The sequence below is a fragment of the Pogoniulus pusillus genome, chromosome 5 (genome assembly GCF_015220805.1).
Source record: "Pogoniulus pusillus isolate bPogPus1 chromosome 5, bPogPus1.pri, whole genome shotgun sequence".
NCBI lineage: Eukaryota > Metazoa > Chordata > Aves > Piciformes > Lybiidae > Pogoniulus > Pogoniulus pusillus.
In genome coordinates, this window is record NC_087268.1 from 7,406,634 (window position 1) to 7,425,961 (window position 19,328).

A 19,328-nucleotide genomic window follows, 5' to 3' on the forward strand; every position below is an offset into this window, starting at 1 on the left:
CTTGTATGCTACACAGCCTTGGAGTGAGGAATAGAATCATACAATCAACCAGGTTGGAAGAGACCTCCAAGATCATCCAGGCCAACCTAGCACCCAGCCCTAGCCAGTCAACTAGACCATGGCACCAAGTGCCTCATCCAGGCTTTGCTTGAACATCTCCAGGGACAGTGACTCCACCACCTCCCTGGGCAGCCCATTCCAATGCCAATCACTCTCTCCAGCAAGAACTTCTTCCTAATATCCAGCCTAGACCTCCCCTGGCACAACTTGAGACTGTGTCCCCTTGTTCTGTTGCTGGTTGCCTGGGAGAAGAGACCAACCCCCACCTGGCTACAGCCTCCCTTCAGGTAGTTGTAGCCAGCAATGAGGTCTGCCCTGAGCCTCCTCTTCTCCAGGCTGCACACCCCCAGCTCCCTCAGCCTCTCCTCATAGGGTTTGTGTTCCAGGCCCCTCACCAGCTTTGTCGCCCTCCTGTGGACATGTTCCAGCACCTCAACATTTCTCTTGAATTGAGGAGCCCAGAACTGGACACAGCACTCAAGGTGACCAGTGCCAAGTACAGGGGCAGAATAACCTCCCTTGTCCTGCTGGCCACACTGTTCCTGATCCAGGCCAGGATGCCTAAACAGCTACCCACCAGTCCTACAAGAAGTCACCAGTTTCTGTGGAGAACCAGGGTGGGAGAACCTTCTGCAGTTCATAAGTCACACAAACTATTTGTTTTGTAAAAAGAGAGTTTCTGAGGTGAGCCTGCATAAATGAATCCTCTCACATCTGAAATTTGACTGACGTTGGCACTCAGTTTAGTCTGGAGGAAAGGAGGGTGAGGCTCCCCTTGCTGCCTGCAGTTCCCTGAAAGGAGGCTGGAGTCAGGTGGGAGTTGCTCTCTTCTTTCTAGTTTGTTTCTCCATTAAGAGTTGAGAGACTATAAAACTGGGAGGTGACCAAACCGGGTATCTTTGTGATGGCTTGGGTGTTCCCTGCCCCCCTCCCCCCCCCCCCCCCACTTTAGAAATCACCCAAACTAGACTCAGCCAGCTCTGGAAATTGAATGAAGCTGCTTATTTACAGCTCAGCACAATATACAAGCAGATATTTACAGTATATACAGTTATAGACAGAAATAGACAAGGTAAAAGGTAATACAGAAACACAACTCCCCTCCCAGAAACCTGAGTCCCCAGGAGGAGCTTCCAACCACCCTTCCATCTTCTCCCACCCCTCTCAACCTTACCCCAGTCCTAAGGAAGAATGGAGGTTTGGCTGGGGGTTAGGAAGCAAAGTGGATTAATCAGAGAAACAGCAGAGAAACTGAGGGTGAGGTTAGAGAGAGAGATGCAGCTCGGAGCTCCCCAGCAGGAGAAGCTGAGTGCCTTCTCTATGTTTTGATTCTTCTTCTTGTATCTCTCAGCAAGTCTATGAGTGAAGTAGACATCACCATTATTTTCCTTCCACAGCCTGTGATCCAATTCTTCTCACCAAAACGTTCTAGTTAGCTTCAAACTAGTACAGTCTTGGAGAACACACAACCAAGAGTAGAGTTGGTAACAACTCTTTTTGCAAGCCTACATGTAATAATGAAGTCTGCAACGACTAAAAGGTGAGGTTTAGGAGCATAGGAAGCAGCTGGCTGCATGTGGAACAGACCTCAGAGCTTATTAATACCTCTGCAGTAGAAATCAAGGTACCCTTTTGATGTCTGTGGCCAGAACAATCATCAGACTCGTGCAGGAGGCGTTGCATAAGCGGTAAGTAAAGAAAGATGAAGCGTTCCAGCTAACTCCCCAGGACTAAGGTTTAAAAGTGAACTCTTGCTTCTGTAATCGAGATGGGCATATTTCTGAAGAGGAAGACAAGATTTATTTCTTCTTCCCTTTTTAATCAGCACACTTCTCCAAAAGCTGGGCATGATAATGAATCTGAAGGCATTATGGAATTATGAATGTGGACTTTCATCACGCGATTCTTAATTACAAATGCCATGCTTCCATTTTTAATTGGCTTTAATTGATAAAGTTCTGCAGATCACTGGAATGGCTTTTCAGTTATTTCTCAATTAATTTATTTTGGTTTCCATGCTCCCTCTTATTCTAGAAGCCTGCACATGACTTTGTGGATGAGTGAGGAGGAGTGCTGCAGGAGGTTCTGCCTCTGTTTCTTTCACTGAAAAACAAGCTGGTGAGATGGGACCAAACACTCAGCATAAATTAAGTGCTCACACACATGAAACTTGGACAAGTTGCTGTAATTTTAGCTGCTATGATAGAACTGAATTGATGCCCTAGAAATTGCCTTGCTGTCCAGGAATGGCTTGGAGTACAGAAGCTGCAAATCTAGCTCAAGAATCCCACCCAGCTCATGGACTCTGGTGTTTGAATCAGAATCTGGTTTATTCTTAGTATTGGGGGGGAAGAAGAAAACTATCTACAAACGCCCAACTAACAACAATCCATTCTCTCTCATGCTGCCAGTACGAGCACTGAGTTCACTAACACTGATTGATCACACAGACCCTCAATTGTCAGCAGCTAACTAACCCTTCAGTTGGGTGCTTCTAATTAAACATAACAACCTGGCTATAGAATTGCACCCTGGGAGAACAGGGACTGAAGAGCAGTTAAGTGGACTCTCCTTGGAGATGTTCAGGGCTGGGTTGGATGTGGCCTTGAACAACCTGGTCTAGTGAGAGGTGCCCCTGCCCATGGCAGGGGGTTGGAAACAGATGATCTTTAAGGTCCCTTTCCAGCTTCTCCCATTCTGTGATTCTGTCCTGGGGCTGCCTTGAGAAGCAAAGGCTGAGAAGGGATCTAATCAATGTCCGTAAATAGGGGTGGATGGGGCCAATCTCTTTTCAGGGGTATGCAGTAATAAGACAAGGAGCAATGAGTACCAACTGGAACACGTGAGGAGAAACTTCTTTACAGGAGGGTGATGTAGCACTGGAACAGGCTGCCCAGAGGTTGTGGAGTAGTCTCCCCTGGAGACTTTCCAAACCTGCCTGGATGCATTCCTGTGTGGAGTACTGATAGTGCTTTGGCAGAGAGGTTGGATTTGATGATATCTGAGAGTCCCTCCCAATCTCTAACATTCTGTGATTCTGTCCCTTCCAAGCCACTCTATGAGCCTATGAGTGGATCCCTACTTAGCTAAATCACTTAACCTGGGAAAGAACCTCTAGATGAAAGAGGAGCCACACAGCTATGTCTGCAGTAGGAACCATGAGCAAAATGAGAAGGACCTCTTGTGAAGCTCAAGCGTGTGTTATGACCCCAGAAGTAAATGGACACCATAAATGCACAGTGTTACACAGCTGGTAAGTAAGAGAAGCTACTCGCTTGGCAGCTGTGGATGCTTGCCCACCAGGCACTGCACACACCTGGCACTGCACACACCTTCTTAATGAGTCATCAGACCACACCTTGAGTACTGTGTCCAGTTCTGGGCCCCTCAATTCAAGACAGATGTTGAGGTGCTGGAGCATGTCCAGAGAAGGGCATCAAAGCTGGTGAGGGGTCTGGAACACAAACCCTATGAGGGGAGGCTGAGGGAGCTGGGAGTGTTTAGCCTGGAGAAGAGGAGGCTCAGGGGTGATCTTATTACTGTCTACAACTACCTGAAGGGGCATTGTAGCCAGGTTGGGGGTGGCCTCTTCTCCCAGGCAACCAGCAATAGAACAAGGGGACACAGTCTCAAGTTGTGCCAGGGTAGGTATAGGCTGGATGTTAGGAAGAAGTTCTTCACAGAAAGAGTGATTGGCATTGGAATGGGCTGCCCAGGGAGGTGGTGGAGGCACCGTCCCTGGGGGTCTTCAAGCAAAGCCTGGATGAGGCACTTAGTGCCATGGTCTAGTTGCCTGGATAGGGCTGGGTGCTAGGTTGGACTGGATGATCTTGGAGGTCTCTTCCAACCTGGTTGATTCTATGAGTCCTATGGAGCCACAGTGACACCTGCAGACCATAAACACCTTCTAACGGGTTGCTCATTGCAGGCTACTCCTTGCATGGAGTTACAGTGACACCTAGAGATGCCAGGCAGATTTTGAATGGCTTTTGGAATCGGTTTTGGAGGAGCAGAGAAGTTTTGGCTGTCATACTTCAGCTTAAGGCAGAGTGCTTGGTGGACAGTAAGTTATCCATGAGACAGCAGTGTGCCCTTGTGGCCAAGAGGGCAAATGGCATCTTGCAGTGCATTAAGAAGAGAGTGGTCAGCAGGTCAGGGATGTTCTCTCTCTCTATTCTGTCCTGGTGAGACCATACTTGAGTACTGGATCCAGTTTGAGTTCCCCAGTTCAAGAGAAAAAGGGATACAGTGGAGAGAGTCCAACGGAGGCTATGAGGATGATGAAGGGACTGGAACATCTGTGTGATGAGGAGGAAAGGCTGAGAGAGCTGGGGCTGTTTAGCCTGGAGAAAAGAAGGCTGAGAGGAGAGCTCATAAATGTTTAAAAGTATCTGAAAGGTGGGTATGAAGAGGAAGGGGCTGCTTTCTTTTCCCTGGTGTCTCTGGCAGGACAAGGGGCAGTGGACACAAACAGGAACACAGGAAGCTCCACCTCAACATGAAGCGACACTTCTTTGCTGTGAGAGTCTTCAAACCCTGGAACAGGCTGCCCAGTAAGGTTGTGAAGTCTCCTCTGGAGAGATTCCAAGCCCACTTGGTTGTGTTCCTGTGTGACCTGCCCCAGGTGACCCTGCTTTTGCAGGATGATGACCAAAGGTGCCTTGCAACCTCGGCCAGTCTGTGATGAACTGTCATATCCTGATCTCGCTGTGTTTTTCTCACCTTGTGCAAGGGTCTTTCCTTTTCTGGAACTAACAGCAGAACAGTGTGAAGAGGCTTCATGACTACCACAGCCAATCCAGGACTACCCTTCTGCAGGAAGAACATCCAGGGTCTGCCAGCTGACCACTGTGCAGTGTGAGTTTCAACACCTTGTGAAAGGGCTGATGAGTATCTGTGTTGGAAGCCTGTAGGATTTTGGAGCCCAAGGAAGTCCTTGATAAAGGACACACCACAGCCCTGCTCCTCTTGCACCATCACTGTGATGTCTCTTATGAAACCATGATAGCTCCTATGCTGAGGTGGGTGTACACATAAGAATAGATGATCCCATAGTCTTATCCTTCTCTTCTTACAGGAGTTAAGTGAGCTTTGTTGATGAACTCTCAGATTTCCAAGGAAAAAATTAAATATTCATGCTGCTAATTTTCATCCTTTCTTCTTTCCCTGTGATTAATTTAAGCAGTGCTGTGGAGCTCTTTTCAGAGGCAACAAGTCAAGGAACCATTTCACACAGTTTGCATGCTGTGAGATGGAGCATTTGGGCTTGAATATGAATTTGATAGCAGCAACAGTAGCAGCAGGAAGCTTGATCTGCCAGAGTCAAAATGAAGCAGAATTGAGAACTCCACCAGCAAGGGTTTGTCACTTACAGCTCTGCTGCCATAGGTCAATCCCTTTCTTAGTCAAGAGACTGAAAAAAGTGTTTCTGCCTGGCTCAGCAGGCCAAATCCAAGTTGTAAATACAACCCATGTTCTAAAAGTGTAAATATTGGCCTCTATTTATTGGTATCAAGAAGAACAGGAGGTGGTACTAGACTGGGGACCTAGAAGAGCTAATTGGGGCTGAAGAGCTAAACAATAATATTGTTTCCTGAATCATAGAATTGTTTTGGTTGGAAAAGACCTCCAAGGTCACCACATCCAACAATCAACCCAGCACCACCAAGACCATTAAACCATGTCTGCAAGTGCCATGTCCACTCATTTCTTGAACACCTCCAGGGACGGTGACTCCACCTCCTCACTGGGCAGCCTGTTCCAATGCCTGACCACTCCTGTTGTAAGGACTTTTTTTCCTAATATCCAACATAAATCTCCTGAATCTTAAGGTAGTTCTTTGCAAAAAATGAAAACTAGTAGAAGACCACCTAGAGATTAGGGAGAGTGTTTCTTACTGAGACAGGGAGGTGTCTGCAGGTAAACAGAATCATGGAAACATGGAATGGTTTGGGATGGAAGGGACACTGAATATCATTTAGTTCCAGTCTCCCTCCTCTCCCTACCCCCCAATCAGGAACATCATCTACTAGACCAAGTTGCTCAGGGAATTGAACACCCCCAGTTTCTAGGAGTTTTCTGCTAGAGGAAGGTTTCTTTCTGATCATCAATAATTAGCCTGGAGAAGAGGAGGCTCAGGGGTGATCTTATTACTGTCTACAACTACCTGAAGGGGCATTGTAGCCAGGTGAGGGGTGGCCTCTTCTCCCAGGCAACCAGCAATAGAACAAGGGGACACAGTCTCAAGTTGTGCCAGGGTAGGTATAGGCTGGATATTAGGAAGAAGTTCTTCACAGAGAGAGTGATTTCCCATTGGAATGGGCTGCCCAGGGAGGTGGTGGAGGCACCGTCCCTGGGGGTCTTCAGGAAAAGACTGGATGAGGCACTTAGTGCCGTGGTCTAGTTGATTGGTTAGGGCTGGGTGCTAGGTTGGACTGGATGATCTTGGAGGTCTCTTCCAACCTGGTTGATTCTATGATTCTAATTAAGGATATCACAGAATGGTTTGGGTTGGAAGGGACATTAAAAATTGCCTAGTTACAACCCCGTGCCATGGTCAGGGACACTTCCCACTAAACCAGGTTGCTCAAAGCCTCCTCCAACCTGGCCTTGATTACCTCCAGGGAGGGAGTATCTAAGATCTGCCTGGGCAGCCTGTTCCAGTGTCTCACCACTCTCACTGTAATAGAATGTCTTCCTAGTATCCAATCTAAATCTCCCCTCTTCCAGCTCAAAGCCATCATCTCTCATCCCATCACTACAAGTCCTCACAAAAAGTCCTCCCCCTGTAGTCCTCTTTAGGTACTGGAAGGCTCTTATAAAGACTCCCCAGAGTCTTCTCTTCAGGCTGTACAGACCAGACCCAGCTGCCTCAGCTGGTCCCCCGTAGGGGAACAGTCAACAGTAAATGACTCTGAAATCCACAGAACAGGTGAGAATCCTCATATGACCCCCATTTAGGTCACCGAGAAACTGTCCTTGAAACAGTGTGTGGAGAGACTGGAGCTGGTGTCTTCTCACAGGTAGTTGGAGGCAGAGCAAGAGGGAATGGCCTCAAGATCAGACTGGGTAGGTTTAGATTGGATATTAGGAAAAAGTTTTTCACAGAGAGAGTGGTCAGGCACTGGAATGAGCTGCCCAGGGAGGTGGTGGAGTCACCAACTCTGGATGTGTGTTTAAGGGTCATTTGGATATGGTGCTTAGGGATATGGTTTAAGGCGATTCTTGTAGAGTTGTAGGTTGGACTTGGTGATCCTGAGGGTCTTTTCCAACCTGGATGCTTCTGTGATTCTGTGGAAAAGAGCAAATCTCCCCTGTCCAAATACAGTCACGATGTAGAAGATACAAGACAGACATTCAAGGTCAGACTTGATGTGGCCCTGGCCAGCCTGATCTAGTTGGAGACGTCCCTGCTGACTGCAGAGTGGTTGACAAGATGACCTTTGAGGGTCCTTTCCAACCCAATGCAATCTGTGAATCTGTAAAGGTCAAAACTAGCCACGTGAATTTGATCAGCAAAGCTGAAACAGTGCAGGAGAACCATATTGAAGCTGCAGCTCATGGCTTGCACAAAAGTGAGTTTTGAGTTCTAGGTGCAGTTAGTACAGTAATTATGACTGCCCAGCTCAGGGAGAACTCAAATTTTCAGGTGCCTTAGCTAGAACTCAGTTTTCTTTCTGTTTCCTTTCATGATCTGTTCAAACAACAAATGACCCTTTAGCTTCCTGCTTTCTTTAACAGTTCTCAAGCACACAGAGCTTTCAGCTGCTTCTGACCACAGCTTTCAACCTAACCTTAATGTCCCACATCCTCCCCAGTTCTTCAGTGAACACCTAAGTCTCAACGTTAGAAGCAACCTGGCTCATCCTCAGATTTCATACTGTCACAAGAGGTGCTGTCAAGAGCTTTGCCTGGTATAAACGTCAGAAACTTACAGCTTGTTCTCATCTCAGCTGTACTTGTAGCAATGATAGTGTGAAGCTGCTCTAATTTGTACTGTAAGCAGTTAGTGGCAATAAGGGCTTTTAATTTCAGAGGGAAAAAAGGTCTGAGAACTACTCCAAGCTCTATGCAGGTTGTGATGAAAATGTGAGTTTAAGAAAGCTAATTAGGCAACTGCACACCACCGAGACAATCCATGGTCTGAGTTTCTGACTCAGTGCTGTGGTTGATAGGATAGAAGCAGAAGTAGCTGGAGTTTATTTTGTCTTATGGAAAGTACAACAGAAATGTTTCTAGAAAGGAATGGAGACAATTCTTCTGTAGTAGAGAATTGCTGCACAAAGTGAAGAGGTGCACAAATATAGTGGGGAAAGCAAGTTTTCCTCAGCTCAGAAAAACCTTCCTCAGCAAAGAAAGCTACTGAGGCCACAGTGTTTTCTTTTGAAATGACTTTATGGGTTTCACCTTCCTTCTTCTGCATCCAGAACAGAAATCAATACTTTCAGAAGCAGGTTAAAGCTTCCTTGGACATAAAATTAATTCCAATGCTCCATCACCTTTAAATTAAAGAACAACTGTGCTAGAAGGCAAGTCTAGGAAAGAAATTAATCCAACAAAACAAGAAGCTTCAAAGCTATAAACAAGAGCCTATTTGCAGGGCTTTGAGCCACTTTAAAAGTTAGTTTGAAAATATGACCACACTTAGGTGCCAGCTTTGCTACTGCACAGCCTAGAAGTGCATTACACAACTCAAACCTTGCTGAACCAACCTGACTGAAGACTCATCCCCTCTCATGTGGACTGTGACTAGCAGACAAACCATTTACCATTTCCCATCCTCAGTGCAACCACAAGGTCTAAGCACCAACTTCACCACCGACAGGTCAGTGATCACAGCAGTCTGTGTGCTTAGCATCTTTGACTTCAGCTGTCCTCGGGCGGCTCCTTTTAGAGTGAGCTTTATTTTCATGCCAGGCCTCTGACTTCCTCTGGACTTGCTTTGAAAGGTGAGAGCCCTTGTTTCATCCATGGAGTTCCCCTTTTTTCATGGCAAGATCACGAGAAGAGCCTGTGAAGAACGGCTGAGCAGGAATGGAAAGAACGGGAGCTATTTACTGCGGGAGAGCGAGAGCGTGGAAGGAGCCTTGTGCCTCTGTGTTTTGTAAGTGCTCTGATGCGCCGTTTTGCACGGGTCTGCAGATCAAAAGGCAAGCATTCATCTTCTTGAACGTTTGTAGCTCTTCCCTGATATTAACAGCCTCCAAGGGAGTGTGTCACTCACGCAATGCTGCTTGCCTTAGGCTGCCTTTGTAGTGAGTGGTGAAAGCGTGGCTTCGCAGAACGCAGAAGGAGGAGAGAGAAGCTGTAATCTGCTGGTCTCTCTTTGCAGATGATAAGGGGGTGCCAGAAGGTGCATTCAGACTGGATTTTAGAAAGAAATTCTTTATAGTAAGGATGGTGAGACATTGGAACAGGCTGCCCAGGATGCCCCCTCCCTGCAGGCGTTCAAGGGCAGGTTGGATGAGGCCTTGAGCAACCTGCTCTGGTGGAAGGTGTCTCTGCCTGTGGCAGGGCATTTAAGATCAGATGATCTTTAAGGTCACTTCCAAGCCAAACCATTCTATGAATCTCAGAAACACAGCTTAGCCTGCTGATGGTGCACTCATTCCCACTGTCTCTATCACTGATAAAAACATTAAACAGCACAGGTCCCAGCATGGATCCCTGAGGATGCCTCTTGTCACTGATCTCAGTCTGGACTTCAAGCCATTGAGCGCTACCCCCTGGATGTGACCATCCAGCCAATTCCTCATGCACTGAACAGTCCACTCATCAACTCCATACCTCCCCAACTTGTCAGGCAGGATGTTGTGGGGGACCATGTGAATGCCCTACAGAAGTCCAGATGGATGACATCCACAGGTTGTCCCTTGTCATGAACTTGATCTTCACATACAGTGGGAGGGACTTTGCTACCCTTATCTCCACCTTGTGTTTCTTTAACTTGGGAGGTGTTGGGAGAGAGGTTGCCAGCAAAGACTGAGGAAAAAAACTTGTTGAAAACTTCATTCTCCTCCCTATCTATTATTACTAGCTCGTCATTCTTGCTCTTCAGGGGCATATGTTTTCTTTAAACTTCATTTTTTCCTTGACATGCCTGTAGAAGCTCTTTCTGTTATTATTAGCATCCCTTGCCAAGTTCAGCCCCAGGCATGCCCTGGCCTTCCTGACCTCATTCCTACACAATCTACCAGCATCTCTACTATCTACAGGCATCTACAGGATACCTGTCTCTGCTTCAGCTGCCTGTGCAGCTACTTCTTGTCTTTTAGCTTGCCCAGCAGGTCTCAGCTCAGCCACATTGGTCTCATTCCTTACACCTGGGAATCGAGATCTCTTGTGTTATACTGAAAATGTCCTTAAAGATCTGCTAGCTCTGTTCTGGTCCCTTGTCCTTAAAGGCCGTTTCCCAGAGTGTCCTATTGACTAACTCACTGAAGAGCTGGAATTTTGCTGTTCTCAAATTTGGGGTCCCACGTATGTTCCTTGACTGATTTGTGTCCTTTAGTACTGCGAATTCCACAGGTGCATGATGGCTGCAGCCCAGGCTGCCTCCAATCCTGACAGACATGATGAGCTCCTCACCCTCACTGGTGACAAGCAGATCCAGTATTACATCCCCTTGGGCTGTCTGTTTTTTGTTTCAAGAAGTCATGGTCAAGGCACTCCAGGAGCCTCCTGTATTGCCTACAGCTTACTGTGTTATTTTTCCAGCAAACATTGGAGGAGTTGAAGACCCCCAGGAGAATGAGAGCCTGTGAGTGCCATGTTTTAGTAATGGCCACTATGTCGCAGCCTTTCAGCACAAGTTTCCTTGTGATGTCCTCAACCAGGGCACCAAGGAGACAGTAAGCCTGTCTATGAGATGGTTGTGCCTCATATACTGGAAACTGAGGGGAGGAAAGTGTGTGTGTGTGTGTTTTTGCCTTTGTGAACGACGTTGTGATAGGGCTGGCAGGCTTTTCTGAGTGTAGACATACCTCTGGTGTAGGTTGCCTATCATTCACATCTTCATTTGGCTGGTCTTTCCCAACCAGAGCCTCATACCTGTCTTTTAGTAGCGTCCGGGGTGTTGAGATCTGCAAGGAAGGAGGTTGCCTGCAACTGTCCTGTTTGAAAGGCCTGGAACACAAAGCCTATGAGGAGAGGCTGAGGGAGCTGGGGGTGTGCAGCCTGGAGAAGAGGAGGCTCAGGGCAGACCTCATTGCTGTCTACAACTACCTGAAGGGACATTGTAGCCAGGTGGGAGTTGGTCTCTTCTCCCAGACAACCAGCAATAGAACAAGGAGACACAGTCTCAAGTTGTTCTGGGGGAAGTATAGGCTTGGTGTTAGGAGGAAGTTGTTGCCAGAGAGAGTGATTGGCATTGGAAAGGGCTGCCCAGGGAGGTGGTGGAGTCATTGTCCCTGGAGGTGTTAAAAAAAAAAGATTGGATGGGGCACTTAGTGCCATGGTCTTGTTGACTGGCTAGGGCTGGGTGCTAGGTTGGACTGGATCATCTTGGAGGTCTCTTCCAACCTGGTTGGTTCTATGATAAGTACATGACCAAGATGGGCATAGAAAATTGCCACTTTCAGTACCTAACTTTAAACACTACAACTAATTCTTTATTGCAGATGCCCCCTTAAAGGAGCTGTTTGAGGTGCTGAGCAAGCTGGTCTAGTGGGTGGTGTACCTACCAGTGGCAAGGTGGCTGGAACTAGATGGTCTTTAAGGTGCCCTCCAACTCAAACCATTCTATGATTCTATCATTTTCTTTTCCTGTGAGGAACAGCACTTCTATTTTACTTTCAAGAAGCCTGTTTTCATATATACTTTTAATATGTATTTTATACTTTTCCTCTACAATAGAACTGTTCCTAGTTTATAAATCAGCACATCCGAGTCTTTGTTTGACTCTATGAGGTTTCACCTTCTCCCTGAGGATGTGCTTGAGTGTGCCATGAAAAATTTCTTAATGCATCCAATTAATTAAAAGAGATCTGAAAATATTTTTATCAATATTCAACCCACATTTCATTTGAAGAGAAAGAGAGGAAAATGGAGAAGGGAATGGAGTACTGTGAGGCTGGTGAGCAGTAGAAAGGAAGTCTGTGAAGTGACAGAGCAAGGAGAACACAAATGGCTAGTGGGGGACAAATAGAACCCTCGTGGGAGAGAGTTGAGAACCTGCTTTCAGTATGGTATGAAAGGATACAACACAGGGGATGCAGGGAGGGCAGGGAGCATGGGAGATTCCAGCACAGTGGATGAGTAACAAATGGTATCGGTCATGGGCAGGTGGCTGCTCAGCCCTCCTGCAGCTCAGGTAGAATCACAGCATTGTTCCATTTGGAAAAGACCTCTAAGATCATCAAGTTCAACCACTGACCTAACTCCACCATGGCTACTAAACCATGTCCCAAAGTGCCATGTCCACACATTTCTTGAACACCTCCAGAGATGACTCCACCACCTTACTGGGCAGTCTGTTCCAATGCCTGACCACTTTTGCAGCATAGAAATTTTTTTCCTAATATCCAACCTAAACCTCCCCTGGCACAATTTCAGGCCATTTCCTCTCATTCTATCACCTGATACTAGGGAGAAGAGACCATCTCCCACCTCACTCCAACCTTCTTTTAGGTAGATGAGAAAGCAAAGGGCTACTTAGGTGTGTATGAAGAGTTTGAACTACTGGTGTAACAGAAAACACAACTACAGAGTGTGTTGTGTGCAGATGCAAGCTGACACAGCCTGGTGCCACACTGACAGCTGCTTTTTCCTCTCTTGATTTGTTTTGGTTTTTTTTAAGAGCAAAGCAGATCTATCTTGCAGACAGCTTTTGGCTGTTGGGTGTTTGGGGCAGGCATATGAAAAAGCCTCAGAACAAGTAGCACAAATTCTCAGCGACATCCAATCCTTTCTCAATGTAAAAGCTTGGAGCATTTGCACTGCTTTGCCACACCAGATCTATTCTATTGCAGCTGTAATAGTACAAAACTCAGCACAGGAAATGCAGCTGAGAAGATGGAGGGAAGCTCAAGGTGGAGGTAAGCTAGCTGGACAGGGTTGATCGAGATCTATGCTAACCCAAACGCAGTGACTGCCGAGCGGACATAGCTTTCTTAGCTACATTCACCCTACGTGGCCTAACTCAGCAGGTTGAAAAAAGCACCATAAAATTGGTCCAAAATCAACCAAATCTGCAGGATGATGTATGGGGGGTGTGATATCTGAATTGACAAGGCATGATAAGAAAATAATAGGCTTAAGAAAACAACAGGCATGACTAACGGTGACTAACAGCCAATTATAACCTAGAGAATCTCCAATATTTTGAAAGCTCTGATACATGAATCAAGTGGAAGGGCAAATTTAGACCTTATATAGAAGTATGTATGTGCACATATATATTTATTAGCATCAGGCATTCCTTTAGATTGGTTTGTTTATAATCTTTCATTGCATTGAAGTTTACTTTACAAACCAACAACAAAAAGAACCCAAAATCAAAGGCTGGCTGTCAAGATCTGTTAGTCAAAGCAAGTTGCAGTGGTCTGAGAGTTGATAAAAAGCCTAACTTATGTGTGATGGTTTGGGTGTTCCCCACTCCCCCCCCCCCACTTTAGAAATCACCCAGACTAGACTCAGCCAGCTCTGGAAATATGAGTGAAGCTTCTATTTACAGCTGGCACAATAGACAAGCAGATATTTACAGTAGATACAGTTATAGACAGAAATAGACAAGGTAAAAGGTAATACAGAAACACAACTCCCCTCCCAGAAACCTGAATCCCTAGGAGGGGCTCTTAACCACCCCTTCACCCTCCCCCTACCCTTCTCAACCTTACCCCAGTCCCAAGGAAGAATGGAGGTTCAGCCAGGGGGTTAGGAAGCAAAGTGGCTTAGTCCAAAACGGAGGGTGAGGTTAGAGAGTAAGATGCAGCTCAGCCAGTTCCCCAGCCGAAGCAAGAGCAGACTCCCTTATCTATGTTTTGCTTTTATTCTTAACATCTCAGCAAGCCTATGAATGAAGTAGACATCACTACAGTTTTCCTTTCACAGCCTGTAATCTAGTTCTTCTCACCAAAACATTGTAGCTGGCTTCTAACTAACATACTGATGCAAGAATGTTTTCCACAGCTTTGACAAGCTTGTCTACACTTACCGCATCTTCAGGGAACACCAAGGACATTTTAGGATACAGGTGAGTAACTCCCATTTCATCTGTAATGATTGCACTAAAGAGCACTGTCTTGATTTGAAAAAACTAATATACATAAACACACCACCTTAGAAAACATCTCCAAGCTTGCTCTCAACTTCACTTTCAAAAAGTTGGTTTTAATGTTTACTTAATTTTCAATGTTCACTTATTCTTACATGAGCTCAAAAGTAGTTACTATGTCTGTAGGATTCCTACCACCCAAGTGGATATGCCCTTGTGGAACAGCTGCTTGCTGATTTGTCCATTTCCTTTTGATAGCACTAAAGGAAAAAAAAATCTATTAATTGCATTATTTGAAAGCTCTGCCATTGCAGCCAGCATCTCATAGGGATTTGGAACACTGCAGTGATCTTTTTAGTTTAAAGAGACCTGTCTTCAATCCTGAGAGATCTAAGGCAGAACCGAGGTAATGCTGCTCCTAAGAGCAGGCTGCAACAGTTAACTTGGAATAGGTTACCCAGGGAGGTGGGTGAGTCACTGTCCTTGGTTGTGTTCAGGAAGTCTCTGGATATGTGTCCCAGGTTAAGGCCACAAGCTGCATGGGACTGGAGGACAGAAGTGCCACTTAATCCTTTTGAAGAGTAAGAATGGAGATACTACATGTTGCCTGGAAGTTTAAAGAGAGAAACTATGTATTGGTGCATATATACAAAGGCAATAAGGTAGAATGAATACGTCCACAAGCCAGGCCAAGTCTATTGGACTAAAACCTTCTAGAATCCTCCACCCCTTCCACCTTCAGCAAGCCTGAGAGTAGGTCAAAACTGCCATCCCCAGCTTAGTCCACATGACACAGCTCCAAATTCCCCGCCAGATAGAAGCCATCTCCCCACACAAACCCTACGGAGGGAGACACACTCTTGCCAGAGAAAGGGAAGAGAAAATGAAAGGAGGAAAGGCATGGAGGAGAAGAGTTATCAGCCAGACACTGCCTTTATAAGCTATGCTACTGGAAAGTGGAATAGAATAACAACGTTACAATGTCCTGGGATGACCAGGTTTGTGCCCTGGGATGGGACTTGGTCTCCGTAGTCTTCTTAAGGAAAACCTGCTCCCCACCAAACCACCACACTATGGCACTTAGGAACATGGTTTAATGGTCTTGGTGGAGTTGGGTCAATGGTTGGACTCAAGGATCTAAGAGGTCTTTTTGAACCAAACCAATTCTGTGCATTCTACCTCCGCTTGTGGTAGAACAGCCAACAATTAAGTAATCATAGAATCTACTAGCTTGGAAGAGACCTCCAAGATCATCCAGCCCAACCTAGCACCCAGCCCTAGCCAGTCAACTAGACCATGGCACTAAGTGCCTCATCCAGTCTTTTCTTGAACACATCTAGGGATGGTGACTCCACCACCTCCCTGGGCAGCCCACTCCAATGGCAAATTGCTCTCTCTGTGAAGAGCTTCCTCCTAACATCCAGCCTATAGAATCATAGAATCAACCAGGTTGGAAGAGACCTCCAAGATCATCCAGTCCAACCTAGCACCCAGCCCTAGCCAGTCAACTAGACCATGGCACTAAGTGCCTCATCTAGGCTTCTCTTGAGCGCCTCCAGGGACAGCAAATCCACCACCTCCCTGGGCAGCCCATTCCAATGGCAAATCACTCTCTCTGGCAAGAACTTCCTCCTAATATCCAGCCTATACTTCCCCCAGCACAACTTGAGACTGTGTCCCCTTGTTCTATATGTGCTTTCAGGGTTATAAATGGTCTCTGAAGGGCTGCACTGCTAAGGTTTCTGCAAACAGCACTGCCTCCTTATTGAATGTGATTAACACAGTGTAATGATTGATCAGAAGAACAATCATAATTACCACTGTTAACTATAAGAAAGTTTTGCTTCTCTAGTATAGAGTACTAGGTATTTGTTGACTGCTGGTTGATATTTTAACCAATTTAAAACAGCAGAGATAAACAGCCATTTGAGGCCAGGTTTCAGATTTCTTAGATCAGCTTGAGTTGGAAGGGACCTTAAAAATCGTGTAGTTAACAACCCTCCTGCCATGGGCAGAAGTAGCATTTAGGTGGAATGAGGAACTTGATCCATAAAGGACACACCAAGCTCTCATATGCTGATCATTACTTGCTTATTAGTGGCTTGCACTGAGGACAGAAGACACAATTTCCCATGAAGAATGGCTGGCTGACAAAAAGAAGAATCTATTTTGAATGATAGGCACTCTCTTTTCCTTGCAAGTGTTCACCAAGCCTGTAGAGTCCTGTTCTTCACATTTCTTTTATTCACATTTTTAAGACAGATTGCTTTGACTTTACTGCACTCCATTAGTTTAGTAAGTTGACCCCAACCTTCAGCCACGCACCCACATAGCTGCTTGCTCCCTCTTAACCTTAGCAGGACAGGGTGGGGGGAAGAGAATGTGAAGAGTAAAAGTAAGGAAGCTCCTGGATCAAGATAAAAGACAGTTTAATGGATGAAGCAAAGTCATGCATGCACACAAAACAAAGAAGTTCAGACACTGCTTTCCATCAGGCAGCAGAGGGTTCTCCACCTCCTGGAATGAAAGGCCTCAGCACATGGAGTGGTTATTTGAGAAGACAAATACATTAACCACAGATGTCCCCACTAAGCTTTTGTTGCTGAGCACAGTGTCCTTAGCACATCAGAAGAGATGGTACTGCTGCTCTGCTCTGATGAGATCTCATCTGGAGTACTGTGTCCAGCCCTGGGATCCTGCAAGACGAGAGAGACATGGGCTTGTTGAAGTGAGTCCAGAGGAGGTCACAAAGTGATCAGGGGGCTGCTGTGAATAGAGGCTGAAAGAATTGAGGCTCTTTAGCCTGGAGAAAAGAAGGCTTTGAAGAGACCTTAGAGCAGCATTTCATGGAAGGGTAGAAAAGTGTTAGAGGAAAGCTGGGGAGGAACCATTAAGGGCTTGTGTCAACAGGATGAAGGGCAATGGTTTGAATCTGGAGTAGGGGAGACTTAGACTGGACACAAAGGAGGAAGTTTTTTTACAAGGAGAGTAACTAAAAACTGGGACAGGTTGCCCAGGGATGTGGCTGAGGCCCCATCCCTGGATATATTCAAGATCAGACTCAGTGCAGCCCTGGGCAGCCTGATCTAGTTAGAGATGTTCTTGCTGACTGCAGGGGGGTTAGATGAGATGACCTTTGAGGGTCCCTTCCAACCTGATTCAATCTGTGACTGCTGCTCCCCACTTGAGGAGTACCATCCTCCTTGTTGGGCCTCAGGAGTCTCCACTGCCAATCACACAATAAATTCCTGCCTAAAAGTGGAATCTGGTACTGGAGACTGAGACTTCCTGAGGGATCCTCAAACATGTTTGTTCTGTTGCCTGTGCACATCCTGTGCTTGGGAATGCTGACAATTTATAAATCATTTAATTTCTGTTCATCACATAATTGTTTAAATACAGCATTCTAAAGGAGTTGCCCTTAAACTTGGGCTCTCATGCCAAGGGAAAGCCTGTGGTGCTTGATGCTGGTTTAGGTGACTGCTGCAGCACACAGCTGAGCTGGTGTTTTAAACTGACTTCGGTTTTCAAAACACAGAGAGGGTGTGGGAGGTGCCACTCATTTCTGTAGCCACACCACCCAAGAGGAGTCCTTAGCACAAGTCCTTTTGTCCTGGTGACAAAACAGTTCTTTGGTTAAAATACTAACATTAGCAGAAGAACAAAACACACTGGTGTTGGGGAGGGGAAATTAATTGATGTGAGATGATATTTTCCGAAATTAATATTGTGTATTGATCATAGAATCATAGAATCAACCAGGTTGGAAGAGACCTCCAAGATCATCCAGGCCAACCTAGCACCCAGCCCTATCCAATCAACTAGACCATGGCACCAAGTGCCTCATCCAGTCTTTTCTTGAACACCTCCAGGGACGGTGCCTCCACCACCTCCCTGGGCAGCCCATTCCAATGCCAATCACTCTCTCTGTGAAGAACTTCTTCCTAATATCCAGCCTAGACCTTCCCCAGCACAACTTGAGACTGTGTCCCCTTGTTCTGTTGCTGATTGCCTGGGAGAAGAGGCCACCCCCAACCTGGCTACAATGCCCCTTCAGGTAGTTGTAGACAGTAATAAGATCACCCCTGAGCCTCCTCTTCTCCAGGCTAAACAGGCCCAGCTCCCTCAACCTCTCCTCATAGGATTTGTGCTCCAGGCCCCTCACCAGCTTTGTTGCCCTTCTCTGGACACCTTCCAGCACCTCAACATCTCTCTTGAATTGAGGGGCCCCGAACTGGACCCAGGACTCAAGGTGTGGCCTGACCAGTGCTGAGTACAGGGGCAGAATAACCTCCCTTGTCCTGCTGGCCACACTGTTCCTGATGCAGGCCAGGATACCATTGGCTCTCTTGGCCACCTGGGCACACTGCTGGCTCATCTTCAGCCCACTATCCACCAGTACCCCCAGTTCCCTTTGAATTCTTTGACCAATCACAAGTCATACTTTTTTTTTATGGTTACACAAAATTTTGAGGGATGTAAACTGCCTCCAGACACCCCAGTGACAGAAAAACAAGCACTGCTCAAAGTTCTGATTTGGAAGTCTAATGGCTTTGAGAAAACTGCATATAACATCACAGAAGAAGTAATCTCAGGATACCAAATGTGCACCTCAGGCTATATTGGAGACAGTGTTCCAGGCTTGGAGCACAGTGGGTAGAAAGGTGCCCAGTAGTAAAGGACCTGGCGGTGCTGTCTGACAGCAGCTGAAGGTGAGCTAGCTGTGTGGCCAAGAAGGTCAATGGCATCCTGGGCTGGATCAAAAACAGTGTGGCCAGCAAGAGCAGGGAAGTGATGGTGTCCCTGTACTGGGCACTGATGAGACTGCACCTCCAATCTTGGGTTCAGTTTTGAGCCCCTCACTACAAGGAGGACACTAAGGTGCAGCAGCATATCCAGACAAATGCAACAAAGCTGGTGGAGGCTGAGGGGCAACCTCGTTGTTCTCTACAACTGGAGGCTGGAGTGAGGTGGGGATTGGTCTTTTCCCCCCTAGTATCAGGCAACAGAATGATAGGAAACTGCCTGAAATTGTGCTGGGGGAGGTTTAAGTTGG

General features: G+C 46.5%; 1 protein-coding gene across 4 annotated transcripts in view; it reads left to right on the top strand.

The window, feature by feature from the left end:
* SH2D1B (SH2 domain containing 1B) overlaps positions 1-19,328 on the top strand; it is a 48,009-nt gene that overhangs the window by 24,434 nt on the left and 4,247 nt on the right. For 3 of the 4 annotated variants that reach the window (XM_064143981.1, XM_064143982.1, XM_064143983.1), the window contains 2 exons: positions 4,793-4,917; positions 14,188-14,251. In XM_064143981.1, the coding sequence (XP_064000051.1) occupies positions 4,841-4,917; positions 14,188-14,251 (141 nt within the window). In that variant the 5' untranslated portion in view covers positions 4,793-4,840. Of the gene's footprint in view, positions 1-4,792; positions 4,918-8,868; positions 8,885-9,008; positions 9,164-14,187; positions 14,252-19,328 lie in introns of those variants that run through there. The other variant, XM_064143980.1, reaches the window with a different exon arrangement.